The 23,116-nt window shown below is 51.8% G+C and overlaps 1 protein-coding gene and 1 long non-coding RNA gene across 6 annotated transcripts in view; one reads left to right on the top strand and one right to left on the bottom strand.

Moving 5' to 3' along the window:
• Positions 1–23,116, top strand: part of TMCO4 (transmembrane and coiled-coil domains 4) — a 91,648-nt gene that overhangs the window by 44,201 nt on the left and 24,331 nt on the right. For 2 of the 5 annotated variants that reach the window (XM_070600781.1, XM_070600790.1), the window contains exons 10-12: positions 3,869–4,033; positions 4,910–5,046; positions 7,708–7,792. In XM_070600781.1, coding sequence (XP_070456882.1) covers positions 3,869–4,033; positions 4,910–5,046; positions 7,708–7,792 — 387 coding nt within the window. Of the gene's footprint in view, positions 1–1,329; positions 1,515–3,868; positions 4,034–4,909; positions 5,047–7,707; positions 7,793–19,002; positions 19,117–22,046; positions 22,984–23,116 lie in introns of those variants that run through there. The other 3 variants (XM_070600792.1, XM_070600793.1, XM_070600799.1) reach the window with 3 other exon arrangements.
• LOC139080428 (uncharacterized) lies at positions 11,758–13,320 on the bottom strand. Its single transcript, XR_011534942.1, has 2 exons — positions 12,998–13,320; positions 11,758–12,609 (listed from the first exon to the last, which is right to left on the bottom strand). It is a non-coding gene; the product is annotated as an uncharacterized lncRNA (long non-coding RNA).

Consider the following 23,116-nt stretch of genomic DNA (forward strand, 5'->3'; position numbering starts at 1 on the left):
CGTAGAGTACAGTACAGACCGTGTGCCAGATACTGAGCCAGGCCTTAGGAACTCAGTGGTGAGCAGCACAGTCACAGCCACTGCTCCCGTGGAACATATGGTCTGAGGCAGAAGACAACCCAATGAGCAGTAACTACAGGGAAGCTGTATGGATGGCACAGTTGGGAAAGCACACATTATTTCTGAGGAATGAGGGAAAGGTTCCTGGAAGTAGTAACATTTAGGCTAAGGACTGGCTGGGAATTAGATGGGTAAAGAAGGATCAAGAACTGTAAACCAAGTAAAGGGGCAGCATGTACAAAGGCCCAGTTCTGCAAAAGAACCAAAAGAACAGGACGCTGGAGCAGGAAGCTAGAAGGCAGGAGTATGGACAGGACCAGATCACGCAGGAGCATGTGAGCTGTGGCGAGGATTTGAATTTATCCTCAGAGCAAGTAGAAGATAGCGAAGGACTTTGAGAGATCAGTACATCTTGGCTGTGTGACCTTAAACAAGTCATTTAACCTCTCTGTGCCTTAGCTGCCTCATTTGTAAAGTAGAACAAATTTTTCCTGCCTTTCCGGTACTTAAAAAGATTGTTAAGGTAGCTTGTAGCAGGCACCTGATTTCTAATTGGCACAAACATTAGTTCCCTTTGCTGCTCTACTTTGAACGTGTGTTTTGAGGAGATTCTAAGCAGGGTGGCTTTATGGTCTAACACCACACTACAGTCACCACCTAGCTCTCTTTTGCAAGTGCCCGGGGTGAGGCTCAGCAAACAGTCCGTCACTCAGAGAGAGCAGGGTGGGCCAAGGAGTCCGGAGCACCCTGGCCAGACCACAGGCTCAGAGCCACCTGGGTTCCCAAATTTCTAGGATCCAAGGGTGGAAGCCGCAGCTCTTCTCAGTGACACAAAGAAAGCGAGAGGGAAAATGTCCAGGCCCCGTTAAAGGCGTTCCTAGGGCCTTATGGGTTTGGGACCGCCGCCCCGTCCCCACAGCGGAGCTCTGACATAACTGGGCACCTAGTGCGCGCCCACCCCGACTCAGGCACTTACCCACAGCAGGAACTCGAGGGGCTCTACCACACGTGATCCGCTCGCCCCCTCGAGGTGAGGCTGCTCTTGTCCTGACCTGGTGGAAGAGGAAGCATGTGGGGTCACGTGGCAGGCGAGGGGCAGATGCAGGCTTCACATCTGGGTCCCCTGCCCACAGTGCGTGGGTTTCTCTTCCTTTGTTTTCATTATGCCACGCTCCAGAAAGACTGAGACAGGAAGGAAGGAGCAAGAGTCTGAGCAAAGGGTTTGCCATTCTGACCAGGATGGAAAGCATTTTACCCTCATTTCTTCAGTTCACCCCAGGTCAAAGGGCAAGATCGTTTTGCGGGGAGGAAGTTGTCATCAGGGTTCTCCCCCAGCAGCCGAGTACGGTGCGCTCCCCGGGCAGAGGTGGTTCGAAGAAGGATACCCAGGCCAGAGTAAGTTCAGGAAGGACACGAGTTGCCTCTTCCTGTCCCCTTGACAGCCAGAGAGGAGCCTGGTCTCCTCACAGGCTTGCTTCTGTGTGTGACGGGAATCGGTGGACTTTCTTCGGCCTACTCCTCTGTTAAATAGGATCGTGTGTAAGGAGGGTGACAGCTTTGTAGCTAACCGCTTGCTGGGAGCCAGGCACTAACCCCAGCATTGTGTACATCGGCTCACTTAGTGCCTCAGTTCAAGCCAAGGAGGCGGGCGTCATTATCACCCCCATTTTACGGATGGGGAAACCGAGGCTCATAAGGGCTGCCCAGGGTCACCTACTAGTCAGGGATAGGGGCAGGACTCAGCCCCATTTTGTCCGTCTCCATAGCCCGTGCTCTTGGCCACAGGGCGATCCAGTGCGGTACAGTGCCTTACAGTTTATATGAGGCTTTTCATGCAGCATCTCACACGAGCCCCACCACACCTGTGAGTCAGATGTTAGCGTTCCATTATAACAGGTGGAGAAGCTGAGGCTCAGAAGGGCAGCGTGCCTTGCTGTGACTCATGCAACCAGGAAGCTGCTGAGCTGGGTCCAGAGCCAGCGTCACAGCATGCCACACACGCACACACACACACACACACACCCCTGCTCTGAGCCTGGACCACCATCACAGCACGCCCTACACACACACCCCTGCTCTGTGCCCACAGACAGGCTGGCCGTCTCCTTCTCCGTAATGAGAGACAATTAATCTCTGAGCTGTTACAGAGCTGTGACAGGGTCCCTGCAGAGGCGGAGGGAGGAGCCCCAGGTTTGTCCTTGTGTCAATGTAGCACCCATAGCTAAGGATGAGGGCTATGGGTCGGGCAGGTAGAGGCATCTGGCAGACGTCCAGAGCCCGCAGCCTGTGGGAAGCTGGCTCCGCCCGTCCATTCATTCATGGTGTCTTTCTGAGTGCCCACTACGCTGGGCTTTGGGAGCCTCATGCTCGGCAGACAGACTATGGCAGAGGCGTGCATGAAACAGGTGACGCAGAAACAAATGTCTAGCTGCAGACGGGATGAGAACCCAGGGGGAAAGTGCAGGGTGATCTGAGCTCCCGAGGGCCAGGAAGGCTTCCCCTGGAGGCGATTGAACTGCAAGCTCAAGGGCAAGTAAGAGTGACCTCGGGAAAATGATGCTTTAGGCAGGGGCGGGAGGAGATTTCTGTTTGGAAAGGTCCCTTGGGGGCCAGAAATGCGTGGGGGGCCAGATCAGGTGTCCCTCTGTGCACCCCACTGCCCCCTTTCCTTCTCGCAGAATAGAGTGACCACGTGGTGTTTACACATCTCTCTCCCTCCCCGGGCTGGGAGCTCTTTATCTAGATGGCTCAGGCTCCTCACCTGTGAAATGGGGCTAAGGCGGTGCGCAGTCCAGAGGCTAGGGGAGGATTAAGTGAAAGGGTCCCTGTGACGAGCCCTCAGCACAGTGCTGCCAGCGCCAAGTGCACGCTCACTGACGTTTCCTACGACGGTCATCCCCTGTCTCCTCAGGGTCAGGCTCCGGGCCTGGCATAGTCCAGGTACCTGGTTAATATTTGTGGTAGCATGAATGATTGAATGAACAGCTCAAAAGCAAGTGTTTCTAGAAGGTAAAGTGTAAGTCAGGAAGTGATGAGGCTGGGAAGGAGGCTAGGACCGGGTCGCAGAGGGCCTGAGTGTCATGCTGGAGACGTGACACTATCCTCAGGGCAGAAGAAGGGCCAGCACGGAGGCAGACAGTCATGGTTCTCCTTTCGTGCTTGACATCAGTCACTATGGTAGTGCTGTCATCATCCTTCCATTTCCAGTTGCTAAGTGAGAAAATTGAGGCTCAGAAAAATTGGGTGATGCAGCAAGATCACGGCAGAGCTGGGCTCAAACACCTCTGCTCCAAACTTCCAGACTTTTCTTTCCTAGACGGTGTTTGTTGAATGAGATGCTGCTGACTCACAGAGCCAGCTGCTCGTCCCATCACGGGTTCCTATTTTACGTCCTCAGCAGCTTGATGCCAGAATTACTGCCGCATGAGAGAAAGAACGCTTTACATGGATAATTGTTTGAACACCTAATTCTTCCAACTACCCTGTGAAGGGAGAGAAATATTAATCACCCCACCTCACAGATAAGCCAAGTGAGGCTCAGGGTGGGATAGGGGTGTGCCAAGGTCACCCAGCTACCAATGAAGGAAAGAGCTGGGGCTCGGCTCCCGGCCTGCTGACTCACAGAGTGGCAGTGTGCTCCTCCAGCTGGTCATCTGCTTCACTATCAGCCACCACTCTTTGGCAGGGGGCGGGCCTCTTGTCCTCCCACCAAGCATGAGTGGCCCCATCACGGCCTGTCTGGAAAGGGGCGGGGGGGGCCTCCTCTATCACAGACAGGAGGGACCTCACCCACCCATGTTCTCCCCAGGTACCTTCAGCGCTCCGTGGGCCGCCCTGGCCCACAGCCATGAGCAGTACTGCCTGGCCTGGGAGGCCAAGTACCTGATGGAGCTCGGCAACGCCCTGGAGACCATCCTCAGTGGTCTTGCCAACATGGTGGCCCAAGAAGCCCTGAAGTATACAGTGTTGTCTGGTAAGGCCCCCTTCCCTGCTGCCAGCAGCCTGCCCACTGCCCCCAACCCACACTGGTACCATACTTTGCATGCCTGAGGCCCCCAGGGAGCCAGGCACTCTGCTGGGCCCTGGGAACGTGGAGAGGTTAAGGCTGCATTCCTGTCTGTGAGAAGTTTATGGTCTTTGTCAGGAGGGGATAGGTAAAACAGCCAATTGCCTTATCACATTGTGTATCAGCCAGCTATTGCTGCATAACAAGCTACCCCAGAACTCAATGACTTAAGATAACAGTTATTTATCATAATAGCTCAGGAGTCATGAGGCTGCATCTGGCTGATCTTTGCTGGGTCTGCTCATGCATCTCTGGGTCAGCGACTGTCCACTGACGCAGGCTAGCCTCGTGTGGGGCAACTAGGGCAACTCAGCTCTGCTTCATTTGTTTCTCCTCCTCTTCCTGGGATCAGCGGGCTAGCCCACACCAATGGCAGAAGTGCATGAGAGGATGTACAAGTCCATTTCAAGCCTCACATCTACTAACATCTTCTTGGCCAAAGCAAGTCGCATGGCTGAGCCTAGAGAGAATAGGCAGGGCAGGCCGGGGGACTGCAGAGTTGGGAACCAAAGTGGGAGGATATAGGGTGGAGTGACAAACTGGGGCCATCTTGGGAATCTCACACATGACGGGTGCTTAACAGAAGGAATCTAGTCCATGTGTCAGAAATGTGTGAGCTTCAGTTTTCTTCTTTGCTATTTAGCAGTTTGACAACATTTGGAAAACTTACAGATGGCAAGTTAAAGATTCTGCATGCATTTACTCAGACATCCATTAGCCAGCCAATCACTTCTCTACGAAGACCGCCCCCTTGCCTTCATCACTGCTATCCCACCTCCCCAGGCATTGTGGCTGCCCTGACCTTACCAGCCTCACTCCTCAGTGTCGCCAACGTCATCGACAACCCCTGGGGGGTGTGTCTCCATCGATCAGCAGAGGTTGGCAAGCACCTGGCCCACATCCTGCTCTCCCGACAGCAGGTACCTGGGAATGGCTGTGGGTGGGGGGCAAGAGGGGAAATGAGGAGCTGACTTGTGCACAGACGTCACGGAGGTGGAGGTAGCCCAGTGGTTTTGAGGGAGTGGGTGGTCTCTGTTGCCTCTCTAGTTCAAGTCATGAAAGTGTCCTAGGATGGACCAGTAGGAATTAGAGACTGTGCATCTCTAGCAGATAATTAGGTGAGGACTGAATAACAGAGGCACCTGCAGGTATGGACAAGCCCAGGTGCTCCTTCCTAGAGCTACAGAGCTACCATCTGAGCACATCTTCAGTGGTCCAAAGACCACGTAAAATGCTCAGAAAGAGAAATCGTCATAATGCTTTTAAATTTTGAATCCAGTAAAGATGTACTTACCAAGGAAACGAAACCGCCCCCTTCAAAATAAACTTGAGTGAATGGAGACAAGTTTGAGAAATAGTATCAGAAATGACTGTATGGGTAGAATTAGTGTTGGCTACAAGTGAGAGGAAACCCAAAATAACAGTAGCTTAAACAAGATGGAAGTTTCTTTCTCATGGAGAAGCCTAGGAAGGCAGTCTTGCACCAGAATGGTGTGCCATGGTCAAGAGGCCCGGGTTCCTTCTGTCTTGTTGCTCTGCTGTACATGGTCTTGACCCCATGGTCCAAGATCCAGCATCTGAGCTCCAAGTAGCAGGAGAGGGGAAGGGCTGAAGAAGGAAAAGCAAAGGCCTTACAGCATTTCCATCAACATCCCACTGGGCAGACCCTAGTCATGTGACCATACCTACTGCCACAGAAGCTGGGAAATGTAGTCTTTATTCTGGGTGGCAATGAGCCCAACTGAAATTCAATTATTATGGGAAAAAGGGAAGATGGATATTGAGGGAAAACCAGCAGTTTCTGCCACAATGGGTAAGTTGCTTGAGAAACGGATAACCCCATCCAATCCCGTATCTTTGCCAGGATAGAGAAGTCCTTTGGCAGCTTTGGCTGTAAGGCAAAGACCGGAGAGGCATCGGCTTAGATGAGATGCAGGTTTATTCTCTTCCACGTGACAGCCTGGGTGTCAGCATCGAGAGCAGTAAGATGGGTATTCATTTCCCACTGCTGCTGTAACAAATGATTGCAACCTTGCTGGCTTAAAACAACACAAATTTATTACCTTACAGCTCTGGAGGTCAGAGGTCTGAAATGGGTTCACAGGGCTGGATTCCTTAGGGAGGCTCCAGGGAGCATCTGTTTCCTTGCGTTTTCCAGCTTCCAAAGGCTACCTCCGTTCTTTGGGTCATGGTCCCCTTTCTCCATCTTCAAAGCCAGTGTAGCATCTTCAGATCTTTCTCTCTGACCCTTTCCTTCCATCATCACGTCGCCTTCTGTGTAACTCTGACCCTCCCGCCTCTGTCTTGTAAGGACCCTTATGATCACGTTGGGCTCTCTGATAATCTGGGATAATCTCCTCGTCTCAAGATCCTTCACTTGACCCCATCTGCAAAGGCCCTTTGCTATATGCATTCACAGTGTCCAGGAATTAGGATGGGGCCCTCCGTGGGGGCTCTTTACGTGGCCTGCCACATTGGCAGCTTTACAGCTTTGGGACCCCAGACTCCTTCGATCTCGTGGCTGCACGTCCTCAGTCCTCAACCTCTTTCTTGTGGTCCAGGATGCATCTTCTAGCATTTTATCTGCATTCCAGACAGTCAGAGGCTGGAATGAAGGGCATGCCTGGAAGTCACACCTATTGCCTCCCGTCACCTCCCTTGGCCAGGACACAGCCCTGTGGCCATCCCTAGCTACCAGGGAGTTAGGGAAACTTAGTCTTTGGCTGGGTAGCTGTGTGCCCAGTAAAACTCGTGAGTTCTATTACCAAAGGACAGAGCGAGAATGGGCCTTGGGAGATGACTGACAGCCTTTGCCACAAAGTTCCTGCAGAATTGGAATACTCTCTGACGGAGGGTTGTCTATGGCAGTAAGTGGAGAGTCGGGGGAGAGAGGACACATGTGTTGGCACAAAAACAGGGAAAAGGCATAGACTGCTGAGACCAGGCTGGACCTTTGGAGCTCATCTGCTCCTTCCTTCCCTTCCTTGTAACACTTGTGCCATATGCCCCAGATAACTTGCTTTTTCCCATGAATTGCCTTGTCTACAAGTTCTTTAGTCAGAAAATTCTTCTTTACGTCTAACTTACTACCTTCTCTTATCATGGAAAGTCACTATTTCATGTCCCACCTTCCTATCTAGAAACAGAACAGTTGTCCCTCCAACGTCACTCTTTGCCTTTTCACCCATCACCCCTGGGGTCCCTTCTGCCCCCTCTCCCTGGCTCCAGCAGGGCCCCACTTCATAGCTGCTGTTTGCCACAAGATGGATGAGTCCTGTCTCCTGGGGAGGAAGAGATGGCAGCTGAATAATGGTTTGAGATGAAAGACTTAACCCAGCCAGAGGCTGGCTGTCGGCTTCAGAGGAAGCCGGTTCCAGCGGCGGCTTCACTCCTGCATGAGTAAGGGCCAGACTCTCCTGATTAAGACATCAGAGCTCGGGGGCCGGCAGTGGCACATGAGTGACTCTTTAAGCTCAGGGCAGGCACTGAGGAGTGTGCAAGGGTCCCCTCCTCAGGGCTGATGTTCTGCTGGAACTGGCTGTGCCCACCCTCGCTAGACACCTGTGTCCTTTCTCCTCCAGGGCCGGCGACCTGTCACCCTGATTGGCTTCAGTCTGGGAGCCAGAGTCATCTACTTCTGTCTGCAGGAAATGGCTCAGGAGAAAGGTGAGTGTGGCTCATTGTCACAGGTGAAAACCCTCCCCAAGTTCATCCCCCCCAGCCAGAGGTTCTGGACCAGGGGTCAGGAGTCTGGTAAATTTGTTCTTAGGTACAATAGTTAAAAGTTAAAAATAGTTTGAAAATAGACAAAATAGTTAACTCATTTGGAAAATGGTTTGTTTCTTCTGAACATAAACTCGAGTCCTGTAATAATGACGTTGACCTCTGCGTTCTGATGTGCACTCTTGAGTGGGAGGGAAGGGAGTGGGAGAAGTCTGAAATCAAGGTGTCGGCAGGGCCATGCTCTCTCCTAAGGCTCTCGGGAGGGTCCTTCCTGCCTCTTCTAGCTGCAGGTGACTGCCAGCGGTCCTTGGCGTTCCTCGGCTCTTAGATGCAGCACTCCAATCTCTGTCTTCATCTTCACACCGCCTTCTCCTTGTGTCTTCTAAGGACAGTGTCATTGGATTTAGGGCCCACCTAAATCCAGGATGATCTCATCTCAGAATCTTTAACTAGTTACATTTGCATAATTTAATTATATCCTCAAAGATGCCTTTGCCAAATAAGGTTTCATTTACAGGTTCCAGGAGCGCATATCTTTTGAGGGGCCACCATTCAACCCACTGCAGACACCTTTGGGAGTGTGTCACGCCGTCCATTGATGTACTTTCAGTGTTGAGGCAGTGGAAAGCTTGAGTGCCACTGCTCTGGGCCTTGGGCGGGTGAGATATCCAGGGCAGAATCCTGGTTTGGGACAGATCTGTCAGCAGAGGCTGCTCGTAGGAGGGGGTTGGGGGAGTGAGGTCAGAGCTTGAGGCACTTGGGGTGGTCCACTGTTCATGGAACCTACTGACCTCTCTCCTGGTGGAGCATAGCGGCAGGACCTTGAAGGCAAGAGAAGGGACTGAGACAGGGACTCCTAGGCCTGAGAGCAGAGGGTGGATGGAGAGAGGGGCTGGAGTTACAGCCCACATTCTCCCTTGGGATTTCCTTGAATGCCTCTCTGAGCCTCAGCTTCCCCACTTACAAAATAGTTAATACCCACCCCGTGTACTTGCTTTGAGGAACTGTGAGGTGCCCCACGTAGAGGATTTTTGCAAATTGTAAAACCCTTCATGGACCAAATGCAGCTCAGGTATGTCAGTTTGCAGCTTCTGCCCTTCAGAATTTCTGCCAAGCTGAGGGTACCCTTGAAGATGGCCCCTGGCCACTCTCCTTGGTCAGCCCGAGTGTGTGGTCTGATTGCTGACCAATTGCTAGCAAGCAAGGAGGGTGGGAATGTTTGCCGATGGCTGGACCTGAGGGAGCCAGATGAGTCAGGCGTTGACTGGTGTTATTTTCAGCATCGGCATCGCCGAAGGGCGTGGGACACACCCTGATGCTTACTGGCGTGATTCTTTCCTGTTCTTTACCTTTTGCGAAAATGTCTCCTCCACATCACCTTAGACTGAGGACCGGAGCTGTTTTCCTGGCTGCAAAGGCAAGGTGGAGGTGCCGTCCTCGGCGTTCACCGTGGAAGGGCCAGGCCCTTTGTGTGAGCCCTGCAGTGAGCCTCACCACCCTCTGCCGTCACAGAGGACACTCTCCCCCCTCGGAGCTTTCCACAGCCCCTTATCCCCTGGTTTTGTCCACATCGCTAAGCAAAGGGGAGGCACCTCTGTCTCATTTCCAGTAACTCTGGGTAACCTGGGACCACCATGCGTAAGGGCCTGGGGAGCCAGCCCTGAGCTGCGTTCACCAGGAAAATCCAGGCTGGGGTCAGAGGTCAGGCAAAAACCACCGAGAAAGCGGGGCTGAATTTGGGGCTCTGGTAAAGGCGAGTTTCTGTTTCCACCGTGGAAACATTGTACCTACCCTTTCTATCTGCACTGTTCCCCCACCCAGGCAGCTCCAGAGATGGAACAAGTCGAAAAGCCGTCCCTCACCTGCCTTCCCTGCTCTGCCTGGTACAGATAATCACCACTGGGAACCCCCTGGCTACCCGCAATGTCTCCCCGCCCTCAGCTCTTCATCCCCTCCTGTAAAAGGCTTTGTTGAGCTGCAGAAATACCACTGTTTCCTCCTGCATAATGCTGTTCTGTGTGCCTCTGACTTGGCGCAAGTGATAACTATACTGTCAGAACCTCTCGGGAAAATTAGGGGGACAGCGTTTCTCATATAGGACACAGAATGTTTGTTAAACATGTGTGGGTTATAGAGAGGCAGGATGGGTGTATCAGTCAGCTGTTGCTTCAGTGATGCTGTCTAACAAGCCACTCCTCATACTCAGAGGGTTACAACGCCAGATATTTTCATGCTCAGGATCTACAGGTTGGCTGTGGTTCAGCTGCTCTAGAATCAGCCCTGTTTCTGGCTGCAGGTTGGGTAGGCGTGGCTCCAGGCTGCAGGCTGCGCTCAGATCTGCTCCATGGGTATTTGTCACGGTGAGGCTGAAGGGGCACCAGCCACTCAGGGTATGCTCTTCCTATGGTCGATCGCTGGAGTGCCAGAGCCAAGCTGAGCAACGCATGCACGTTTAAGACCTCTGCTCATATCGTATGTACTCACATCCTGTATCAGTTACTCATGCTGCAGACAACCTCTCCAGAGTGGGTTGAAACAGTGATAACTGATGATTTCTCATGATTCTGTGGGTTGACTCGGCAGCTCCTCTCCTGTTCGCACCTGGGCTCCCTCTTGCAGTTGCAGTCAGAGCTGAATTGCTTGGAAGGTCCCAGTTGACCTCACTCCCTGGCGGGTCGTTGGTACCGGCAGTCACCTGGCAGGCCTCAGTCCTTCCCAGGGGCCCTCTCATCCTCCGTAGGCCTGTCTGACTTCCCACGTGACATTCTCAGGGCAGCGTTTCAGGAGGGCAAGAGTGGAAGCTGCAATTCCATCGGCCAAAGTAAGTGCTGGCCGGGTCAGCAGAGTGGGGCAGTGCACTCTGCTGGCAGCGGACGGGGAGGGGAGCGAATATTTGCCAAATAGTAATCTGAACTCTCACTCTGGGATAGAGGAGAGCTGGGCTTCGCAGTCAGCTGAGACCTGGGTCTGAGTCCTGCCTCTGCCCAGCTGGGTAGCCTGGGGTGGACAAGGACACAGCCTCCCTGGACGTCCATCTCTCCATGTGCAACAAGAGGTTAATGGCACCTTTCTCGCCCAACCTCCTCAACCCATACCACAAAGTAAAACAAATAAAAACGTGGGCATACACATACTCACAAAAATACGCTCACACGCATGCGTGTTTACACATACACCCTCCAACGTGGCCCTCATCTTTCTGCTGTTCCCCACATCCTCTTTCCAGCAATCCAGCAAGCCTCTGGCCTCCAGGCTTCACAACTTACCATCCAGTCCCCACCGATTCCACAGACGTGGGCCAGGCACAGCTGGAAGGACGGCAGCAAGGTGCAGGTCTTATGGTCGTTAGGTGACAGGGCCACATGGCTCTTCCCCACCCAGAGCTCCCAGCTTTGATACTGCATGTGTGCAGGCTCTGGGTTAGGACATCTGGTTGGAATCTCAAACCTGCCACTAGGCAAGTCACCTAACCTCTGAAGTCCAGGTGACTGGTGAAACACAGCAAATAATAGTATCGACATCGAAGTTGTTGTGAGGATTAGATGCAATAGTGCATATAAATACTGGCATATAATAAGAGCTCAGGAATTCTTGTTGAGCATTTATATTATGCTAAGAATTGTCTTAAGCTTTATAAAAGGGAGCTGGCACATTGTGTTAGAGCACCCCACACACACATGGGTGACATGGCCCTTGGACCTAGTTGAGGAAAAATTGGCCTCCCACAAGGGTTGGGGCCTGCACATTCTTGTCCTTTCTCTCGCTGCACCCCCGTTCTCCCCTCTTCCTTGACAACCCCCGCCTAGGTCCCGGCCTTGGGTTACTGATGGGGCATCTTCCAGTCTCCAGCTGGCTGTGATCGGAATGAATTATTCACCCTTTGCCCGGAGCTGCTGTTTCACATCTAATTCATTCCGGCTCAGCTGTCTGGTTTCAGGCAGCCCTGCTTGTTTAACACCCAGTTAATCTGCACAGTGAGGGGACCCTGTCCTAATTGCAGGAAAGCTGTCATTATCTGAGTTAGGAGATGTCAAAGAGGAATTACTCTAATGCATTTGAACCCACTAACTGTCTTCTGGATTCCCTTGAGACCTAGTGATGCAATGTAGCGGTCGATCCTGCTGAGTCACCCAGAGCGCGTAATCCTCCAGCCAGCCTCCCCTCCCCCCTCCCTCCTGGCTGTAGCTCATCCTTGCTGCCCTCTCCCCCAAGAACAGCTGCCTGTGGAGTTAACTGTCTCCACTGCAGCCTCCTTTCTGGGTCATGTTGCAAACAGCGTTACTGCTTTGGGGATGTGCCACCATTCACAGGGTGCCCCTCACAGCCGGGGCTGCCCTTCCCTCAAGCTCAAGCTCAAGCTCAGTGGTCAGCTTCCTTTCAAATCGCTGTCCAGACTATAAGCCCCTTGTGGGCAGGGGTCATCTCTGACCAACGTCTATGCCTCCTGTGCCTGGGATAAAGCCAACAGAGAGTGCATGCCTTATAAGTGACTTGAGCCTGAAGTCTAGTGTTATAAGCACTCACACTGTATCAGTCAGGTTATGCTGCAGTGACAAACATCCCCACAATCTTAAAAGGTGCAACACAACAGAGGTTCATGTCTCACTCGTGCTGCCTGTCCACTTTGGGTAGGCAGGGGGCTCTGACGGTTGTGGTCACTCCAAGACCTGGGCTGATGGAGGCACCCTCTCAACATGTGGTTCCTCAGTAGGAGACAGAGACCAGGGTGAGTTGTGCACAGGCTCTTGACACACTTTCACCTAGAAGTAACACATGTCACTTTCACTCATGCTTCATTGGCCAGGGAAAGCAATGCACGTGGACATTCCTAACATCCAGGAGGGGCCAATAAATGGATTCCCAGATGTGCTCAGAAGGCAGAGAGCCAGAACTGTGTTGTGAATAGCATGAGTGACTGCCACACGCATCTTCTGTCCACTGGGGGAGCCTTGTGGTTCCATAAAAATAACCCCAAGTTCCTTCCCTGAATACATACAGGAACTTCACGCTCGGTTAGCAGCCAGAAGACAGAGCTTAGCTGGATTCTGGCCTCTGTAATTAATTCTCAGCTGAGGCCTCAGCCAGACACAGTTCTCACTGAGCCTGTTTCTTTATCTACAAAATAGGGACTTTCCTATCTTCCCCTACCTTGTCTCACAGGTTGGAGGATAGAGGTACACCTTGATGGAACGCCAGAGGGGAGCAGGTCCTGAGGAGGCTTGGGTGAGAGCCACAAAATTGATGGCACCCAGGAGCCCAGGGGCTCAGCCGAGGGGCCCCCACACAGACAGATGCAGGAACGATAGCCAGCATGTTACCCACCAAAGGACCAGAGCTGAGGCCAGCAGAGAGCTGGGTCCAGTCTGGCAGGAGGAAGGCCCCAGGCAGATCCCAGCCAAAGCTCTGAGCACCACGGATGGCAAGTGGCTCCAGACCATGCCCACAGCCCAGAGAATCAGAGGAGATGACCCGGTGAAAATGCAGAGCTGCCCACAAATGGGAATGATGTCATAATAGTCATAGCAATAGTAGCAGGAGCTGCCGTTTATGAAGGCCCAGCTCTCTGCCTGGTTTCTGCTCAGGAATATCCATACATTCTCTTCAACCCTCACAACAACCCCATGAGACAGGTCATTCTGCCCCCATTTTTCAGATGAGAAGAGCGAGATTTAGAGAAGGGTAGAGCAGCTTGCTCTCGAACTAAGATTTTAATACTTTTCTCTGACTCTAGAACTCCTATTTCTATTATTTGGGGCCCCCTCCCCCAAGTTGGATGTTTTCTCTTGGAACAGTTTCTCAGATCAGACCTCCCAAACAGAATTATTCAAAATCAAATTCATTCCATTGGCTCATATTCATTAAGCACCTACTGTGTGGCAAGCCCTCTAGTGAACAAGCCCATCCAGCCCCTCTCCTCCTGGACTTACAGTTCAGTCTGTTGAAATAATCTGCCCTCTCTGAGGCATGAGTTGGGGTCTTGCAGAATGGCTGCGGGGGTCGGCAGTGATGTGTGTCCATCATCTGAAAAGCACCTGGCACATAGTAGGTGCTCAGTAAAGGGAGCTCTTAGTGTTCTTCCATACCAAGTTCTAGGAGAGCTGCCTGACATCCTTAACCTGAGCATCCTGCCCTTAGGTAGAGACCACTTCAAGCTCGGTTAAGTACTCGGCTTAGGGAATGGAAGGAGTCGCAAGAAGCCAGTCCTGCAGGACAGAGCCAGATGCCCAGCCAGTCCTTCAGGCCTGTTCTGCTCCTCCCACAGCTCCAGGCAGGTGGTCTGGGTTTGCAGAGGCACCGCAGGCGCTGGACCACCCTCTACTCCCGCGTCATCCTAGAGCTGTGCGAGGCATCTGCGGAGCTTTCTCCATCTGCTATTCGGATTCTCAGAGCAGCCTTGCCACATCTTCAGCTGTGCTCAAGCTGGGTGGGAAGGACGGACTCCCAGCGGGAATCCCTTAGCTTCTGGAGGATTTGAATGCTTTGTGAGGCTGAGGAATCTTCTCTTCAGACAGAAATAGACAGACCCAGATTCCCCCGGGGTTTACTGAGACCCCTACTACCTGCTTGCCTGATGGATCCATTCCGATCATCATCGTCGTCTCACCAGCTCACAATTATTGGGCACTTACTGTGTGCCAGGCACAGCTAAATACCTTACATGCCTTATTTTATTTAATCCTGGCAATACTCCTATGAGGTTTTAATTATCCCCGTTATACAGATGAGGAAACTGAGGCTTCCAGAGGTGAAGTCACTAACCCATAGTTACAGGACTAGTAATGATGAAGCTCGAATTTGGATCCACAATGTTTGACTTCTGCTCTAATTCATGACTTGATCTCTGATCCTTACAGCAGCCAAACGTCAGGATAATTGTCTCTACTTTATAGTTAAGGCTCAGTGTGAGGCAAAGTGAGGTGCCTAGGTGGGCCCATTAGGATTTTTTGGTTGAAAGTCTTGAGATTTCTATCAACTGCCCTTCCTTCAGCCACATCCGGATCTCCTTTGTGCTCAAGAAGGAAAACTGGGCATTTAGGGCAACTCCTGTCTGCTTAGGTCCAGGCATCCCGTGCCTCTGTACCTGTTCTCACAGTCCAGAAGAGTCTTCCCCTCCCCTGAGCCCAGGCATGGAGCCAGCTCAGACACATCCTTCAAGATGTGGCTCAAAGATTCCCTCCACACCCCACGTGGAAGGAAGACTCAGACTCGGAAGTATTTAGAAAAGTTTCTTGTAAAAAGGTGTCAACTAGTTAGACTTCAGAAGTCCTGGCTTGCCAGATTAAACACACACCTTTCCCTTTTCTAAAGGGAAAACACACACTCACAATTACCAAGGTTACCCAGGTTTCATCAGTGTGTCCTTGGTGGCAAAGCAACCATTTTCTCACGAGGTTGTTGAAGCCACACAGGACACGCAGTGTCTTCAGATGCCAGCCTTCTAAACGCTAGGGACAGAGTTGTTTTTACTAGGAGTCAGCGTCGTATGGGAAATGCTCCGTCATTTGGGGAACTGGAACTATTATTTTTGCTTTATCTCGGAGCATGCAGTGTGGGTTTGTGTTTGTTTTTGGTGCTGGTCACACTGAGATGGGATGTCCGTGCTTATGCCCAACGGCGACAGTTTTTCTAACTCTGATGCTTGCCGCGTCCTCATGAGGCAGGTAATGTTCATGCCATTCTGCGGAACTGCAGGCAAGGAGACTGAGACCCAGAGCTGAAGGGATTTGCCCCAAGTCAGAGCTGGGAGTCGCGCCCAGTACCCAGCTCCTAAGTCTGGGTCATTCTGCTTCGTCCAGCTGCCGACCTGCCTCCTCCCCCCTTGGACCCAGCTGTGCCGGCGCTCATGCGATGTGTTACATCCATCTGCTTGCGGCTCTCTCTGCCTGCTTCGTGCTGGTCTCAGCCTATCAGTCACTAATGTGGTCGGACCAGCCTGTGCAGTTCTAATTATGATGGCAAGACGCCTTTCAGCAGTCACCATCAGGAAACTTTGCAAACATAAAGGTTTATTACTTACAGAACCTGAAAAACACACACACATGGGGCCACAGCAACAGCTAGACAGAGAAAGCACACACAGGCCTGGGGTTCTGCTTTTTCTGCGGTCCACGGTGGGGACCTAGGATTTCACGGGCTGACTCTTTATTGGTGAGTTTAAAACATAACAGCAGATATTTAAAGCACAAGAAGAGAAAAAACAAGTGGCCCAAATGGTCAATTATTGAAATCAACCAAGGTGTCTAAAACAAAGGAGCCTTGGGGCGGGGGAGGTGGCCTGGCTCTTTATCTCGTTGTGTGGCTGGCAGTGTGTTTACTCGAGATAGCCCTGTTGAAGTGGATGCCTTGGCAGTCAAAGCTTAAGTCAGGCACTTGCATTACAGAAAAGAAAAAAACTCTCAGGGTTACCCTACCCTCCCCTACCAGAGGGTGGTCGGCTAAATGTGGCCCCATACCAACCGCCACCTAGGCCGGCACCGCAAACCCCCAGGGAAGAGCTTGGCTGAAGCTGTGCTGGATCGCCCCGCAGCCTCAGCCCGGACAACTCCACTCCTGATCTGGGGACCTGCTTTGTCCCGGCTGGCAGCACAGAGGAAGGAAGGCAAAGGAGAGAGGCAGACAAAGAGGGCGCCATCCCCACCTCACGGGATGAAGATAGGGCCCCAGAGAGAAAAGTCCCTGCCTGCCCCCAGGGACTCGGCTGGCTTTCCTAAGTGCGGCGATGTGCCCACTTGTACATCAGTGTCCTTGCACTTGACCAATCAGACCAGTAGCCCCCTCCCCTGTGGAGGTAGTGGGAGGCCTAGGAAGAAGGGGGGCAGAGAGATGTGCTGGTATGAAAGGCGGAATGGCGGAGAATTCCACTGCTCCTGCAGCTGAGACCAGACGGGACCCGGGTCCCTTACTCCATGGCCAGCGCTTGTGCCTTACATCCGGCCACTTCAGCATCCCCTGGAGGTGGGGAACCTGTTGTGCAGAAGTTCCCCAGGGGTTGTTTATTCCAGGACCTACCTCCCTAGCCTGCCTTGCCTGCCACTTGGTCTAGCCCTCTGTAGACGCACTTTCTACTCCTAACTGGAATGTACGTGCAGAATGAGGAGGAGGTTACCTGCTCATTAGAAAAGTCTGCTAATAACTACCCAGAAGGCCACAGTTCTCCTTGCTGCAGGATTAGGATCACGGGCTCATGGCCAGAAAGCCCTGGGTTCGAATCCTGGCTCCACTACTTACTAACTCCTTAGTAAAATAGAGCTGACGATACCCGCCTCATCGAGATATTGTAAGGATAAATAAAATGCTCATATAAGGCATCTAGCAGAGCCTGCTTGATAATTGGCTAAGATCATTATACACATAGGTCGTTGGTAGTCTTGAAAGCATTAGAACTGCAAGGGGCACTTAACACTCAGTGTGTCAGAGTTTGATGATCCAGAGGCACTTCAGTTATCTTGGGGTCAGTCCATACGACGGTCCTCAGTTCATTCCTTCATCCCTTGAGCATTGGAAATTATGGCCTCTAGACTCAGGGTTCCCAGGGACATTTGGGATCGTCTGTTTCAGACCTCCACACTTATAGGATCCCCTTGACATCATCCATCAGAGGTGTCTACTAGCTTCTGCTTAATTGCTTCTAGTGACAGGAGGCTTACTACTCTGCCCAGGGGTGGTTAAGAATTTAGGAACGGATCGATTTAATCTGAGAGTCGATGGCTTGTGGCCTGTGAGACACCAGGCTCTGCCTGTTCAGGCTGCTCCTGCTCAGATGTTGTCCAGGGAGGCCAGCCACTGGCACTCCGACGGAGCCCCGAGGGCTGCAGTGCCTGGAGGCCAGCATCTCCCCAGGTCTGGCACGAGCCTTTTCAGAAACATGATTTTATCCATTTGGCAGCCAGAGCTGATCAGAGCCCCATTAAACACATTCACAAGAGACAGCATTGGAAGCTGAATGCTAATTCATTCAGGTCCACCAGTAACTGTCGCTCTCAGCAGAGGGAGCAGATGTCTGTGCTCACCGCCCAAGCTCCTAGGGAGACAGATCATCTGCCACAGTTTCCGTGGCGAGGACACGGATAGGGAGGGAATGGTCTCCAGGAGTCTCTCTTTTCCTGGCCACGTGAGTGAGCCCTGGTGACCATCCCAGTTTCATGGACAGATCCCCTCTCTGGTGACCTTGCTCCATCTCCTGCCCTCCTGGCCTCCCCCTCATTCACAGTTTGGTATAACAGGTCCTGTGCATGCGTCGGGGTTGGTAGTTACTAAAGGATCCAGACTGCCCGCAGTGAAGGAGCTTGCTATGGGGGCTGGGGCATTCCAACAGGGGAAGACAATACTGCAAGTCTCGTTATTTTCCGTGTTAATTAACCATCTCAGTTCACAGCATTCTGTAATGGAAGCTGTGGGGTTTTTCCTGTATCTAAGATGTCCGTGATCATCAAGCCTGCTTTGCAAGTATCGTCAGAACTCTTGTCTTTTAGAAAACTGCCAGGCCTCTTTTTCAGAACAGAAGATAGAACATCCCTGCCTGTGGGTCTGTGCGTCCCCTACACTGTGTGTTTTAATGACAGGGTCTGAGTTTGGAGCCCCTGTCCCTGCCATCCCAGCATAGGATGTCCCCATGTGAACTTTGACCTTTCTAGTCTCTAGTATAGTCTTCATTATTCATTTTTTCTCCCATCTTTTATTCACTCATTTACTCAGACAGCCATTTATTTATTTATGCAAAGCCCCATCTCCTTCCTCAAAGGATTTGCAGGACTTCTCAGGGAATTCAGTCATGAAAACAATAATTTATGGATAAATATAAAACATCAGGACCAGAAAAAATATAAATGAGGACAGGAGGCTTGAGCCAATTTGAAAGCTTAAATGCAGGGGAGCTGGGCCTGGAGAGAAGGAGCCTGGGCACCTGCAGCCAGGCCTGGACCTGAGTTCCAGCTCTGCCCCTCACTAGCTGAGCAGACAAGCACATGTGCTTGGTCCCTATGCCTCAGGCTCCTCGCCTGCGAAATGGGTCTGCTGATGCTTCCTTCAGAGGAGGATTAAAAGGATTAAGTGGGATAATGTTGGTAAAGTGCTTAGCAGAATGGCTGGCAAGTCATAGGCACTCAGTAACCACTGTTATTGTGACTATTGTATTTTCTCCTGTTACTGTCTAGCTGCTGTTACTGAGCTGTGAATTTAGCTGTTAGCTTCCTAGCAATCAAAGCAAAAACGGAAAGTGTTGACCTCCTGTTTCTCATATCCGTGAGGGGATGTGGAGATGCCTTCTCTGCAGGTAACAAGATCTCCCGTTTCAAGCAGACTCGCTCTGTCTGTGAGTTGCACCCTCTCCTTCAGGAGCTGAGCATGCGCTTAATTAACCCGCAGGGCCTCGGGCCACCCCTGCCTTTGGTAGCTGGAAAGGTCGGGCTGGAGGTCACAAACCTGGAGCCCTGAGGAGAAGGCCCTGGTCGCGAATAATCTTTCCAGGGTGCTGGTAATTGTCAGGCAGGCTGTCGCTGGGGCTTCCTGGGAACTGAGATTAGAGTTAATGACCCTTAGGCTTTGGCGAGCACCTGGGCACTTGGAAGACGGTTAATTAGGCGGCAAGTCCCAAGTCGATTTTTATTTGGGTGATTTTACATTTTGTACTTTAGCAGCTGCTAGAGATTGAGGCTTCACGAGACTGTGTGGCCTGCGTCGCAGGCTCAGAGAACAGTGGAAAGCATGACTTTTAGTTCCTGCCACATTCCTCTGCAGAAGTTTGATGGAGAACAGCTGCTCGTCTCCAAAATAAGAAACCATCGTTCAGAGAGGGGGAAAGAGGAAGGGAGCTGATGTTTACTGAGAACCTACTATGTGCCAGGTAGGAGCGGAATCCATCCTGAGCTGCTTCCCAGTCACCTTGGAAGGTGTGGGTGTTACTACACCTGGAAGCAGGTGTTGTATTTTCCATTTTTACAGTTGGGGAACCAGAAGCCCAGGGAGGTTAGGTGACTTGGCCAAGGGCTCACAGCCAGTAATTAGCAAGTCTTGGATTCTAACCCAGATACGTCTGACTTTATACCATTTTCTACTAACCTTTCTTTTATGCTGCCTCTTACGATAAGCTTGCTGACCTCAAATTGCCGATAAAGTTAATAGATACCAGCTTTAAAACGGGTAAATAACAGTACCAAACACTGCATCACAAGGTCCTAGACATTACGAAGCTCAGAGGAGAGAGACTTTCCTTCCAGATGGCAGGGCAGACTTCAGGGAGGGGGTGTGGGCCTTGAAGAACTGGTGAGCTTTGAGAGGCCGTGAGGAAAGCAGGAGGCCTTCGAGCCCAGGACTGGCGATGGCAAAGAGGCAGAGGCAGGAAGGTGAGTGGGGAGGGCAGGCGGCCTGAACCAAGGTTTCTGCTAGGAAGTCAGGAGAAGCAAGGTCAGAGAGATGAACAGGGTCCAGAATGCAGGGCCTTGACCCATCAGACGGAAAGGGGAGACCCGGACGCGGAATCTGACCTGAGTCTTGAGTATTAGTGCTTTCAGTCGGTGTGTTTGTTTATCCATTAGTCAGCAGACTTCTGCGGAGGACGTGCCAGGTGTCAGGACCTGTGCAGGGAACAGAGGTCAGCCAGACTCCATCCCCACCTGGGATCTCGGATGGGAGGGGACCTCCCTTCTGAACACTGCCTACCCCTCCCACAGCCATACCTGCCTGCAGCAGCGCAGACCTGCCCACCTGCTTGTCCTGGAGTCCTCTCTTCTCTTCACACTCGCTTCCCCAAGGCTGGGGTCTCCAGCCCCTCATTTGGCCGCCTTGGATACCCAATAACAGGCCTTGCTGAAGGGCACCAAACGAAGGCCGTTGGTTGAGTGCCCTTTGTGTGTACTGTCTCATGGATCGTCACAGCCAGCCTGGGAGAGAGGGACACTTATCTCTGGTTCTCAAGAGAACAGGCTCAGAGAGCTGAGAAGATTTGATCACGGTCACACAGATGTCAGCCAAGGAGCCAAGGGTGGCCCCAGGCCTGCTAACTCCACCCCAGGGCTCTCTCCACTGCCCCGTTGGGACCCTCCACCTGCTCCTTTAATTGCATAGCTGAGTGTTGACCCGACTTGCCCAGCCTGCACAGCTAGTTTAAGGCAGGGCCGGGTCTGGAGTCTCGGTCTCGTGGCTCATCTCAGGGACCCCAGGGAGGGGCGGGCGCTCTGGGATGTGGTCAGCCCACCTCTTGGCAGGGTGCTCCCACCCGCTCTAGCCAGATGCGATTCCGGGAAGCTCCTGGAGTAGGACCTGGCCCTGGAGACACCTGGAGCGTTTGTGGTGGCCACAGCACCACCTTGTGGTGACTTTCAGGGGCACACGCGTCACCAGGGAAGGGGCTCCTCCAAGCCCAGCACAGGGTGGGTTTCCAACAAGCACCGGCTGGGGAGGGTCTCCTGACTGCCTTCCATTGAAGGCTCGTGCAAAACTGAGCAGCTGCTCCCGCTTCCTGAGAAATTTCCGTGCCACCCACTTGTATCCTTCTGATTTGCACTTATCAGGCACCAAAGATACAAAGAGCCAGCCCTGGGTGGTCTAGTCGTTAAGGTTCGGCAGCCCAGGTTCATTTCCTGGTCAGGGAACCCCACCACCTGTATGTCCCTTGTCACACTGTGGTGGCTGCATCATTGCTGTGATGCTGAAAGCTATGCCACTGGTATTTCAAATGCCAGCAGGGTCACCCATGGTGCACAGGTTTCAGGGCAGCTTCCAGACCAAGACAGACTAGGAAGAAGGACCTGGCTGCCCACTTCCAAAAGAACTGGCCCTGAAAACCCTATGAATAGCAGCGGAGCTTGTCTGATACAGCGCCGGAAGGAGAGAGGATGGTGCAAAAAGACTGGGCAGGGTTCCACTCTGCTGTCCACAGGGGCGCTAGGAGTCAGATTCGACAGCACTAACAACAAAGATGCAAACAGGGGAAGGAACTAATATTTATCAGGTACCCACTGTGACAGGTGTCTCCAGACCTCATCCTGTGGAACCTTCGCAGCAGCCCCGCAAGCTAAGGCTCTTTGGCCATTTTCCAGATGAGGAAATGGAGAGGTGTGCACCAGCCCCGGCTCCTGCTCATCAAACCCCTGCTTCCATGTTACCAGAGCAAAAGCTCTGTGCATGCAAGCGTGGCCAGACTCTCTGGCAGCAGCTGCCCAAAGGGTGCTGTTATTTCACTGGCCTTTTTCTTTTGCAGATGAAAGTCAGGAGGAAATGAGCTGACAAAGAATTTCTTATAAGAAAAGACAAAGAAATAACAACCAGATCCCATCAGTGACATCACCTTTTCTTAGTTTTTAGAATGACCAAAACTAAACAAAATCAGGATTATGTGGGGTTTTTTTTTTAAAGACCGAAGGGAACTCAGATGGGGTTGTTTTGGGGAATTCTGCAGCATCCCGGCCATCACTGGGAGCCCCCTGCCGTGTGGCTGATGCAGGTGGAGAAAATCATTGGCAGAGAAGAGGAAGATCAGCGACCAAGTTCATAACATGTCACCAGTTACCCTACCAGGGGCCTGGGCTCAGGCTAAGGAGGTCCATGGACACACTCTTGCACACAGGGACGTTCAAAGATGCCGGCTGCTAGTCAGCCGCTCCACGGGCTGGGGCTCCACAGCTTGGCAGGGCTGTTGATGCAAGGAGGTGGCGGAGTGGCGGAGTTTGTCATAAAGGCTTATTACTACCAGCAGCTTTATCAGTGCCCTCTGCCCTGACTGTTCCTTACCAGCAGTCACTGTGCCATCTGTTTCAGAAATGGAATAAAGAACTGTAAAGCTTGGGAGGGGTAAGAGGAAGCAACCACAGGGAAATCTTGTTTTGTGCCCAGATCCGGTTGAGTTAGGTAAATTACCAGTGGAAATATGACCATCTTTTAAAATAGCTGTGCTCTCAGAAAGCGAACTTACTAAACTAGAGTCTTACTAAACTATCACCAATGCTAAACCAAGCAGGAGGTTGTAACCATGAGCAGGATGACAATAACCGCCGTGGGTTTACAGCCAGGTTTCCCAGCCAGAGTCATTCTCATACAGCTTCATGATTTGTGTCATTTCTACTTATCATGGGTGTTCCTATTGAATATTTTTATGTCGACTCATAATCTTTACTTAAATAAATTTATCTTACAGGGAAGTGTTGCCTCAAATGGAAACTTGGTATTACTTATCATAAATGAAAGGAATCATAAAAAAATAAATATGTTAAACATAAAACAATGCTATTAAGATCTAGCATGATGCTGTGACCTGCCAAAGTCTCTGAGCCT

Source organism: Equus przewalskii, chromosome 2 (genome assembly GCF_037783145.1).
Source record: "Equus przewalskii isolate Varuska chromosome 2, EquPr2, whole genome shotgun sequence".
NCBI lineage: Eukaryota > Metazoa > Chordata > Mammalia > Perissodactyla > Equidae > Equus > Equus przewalskii.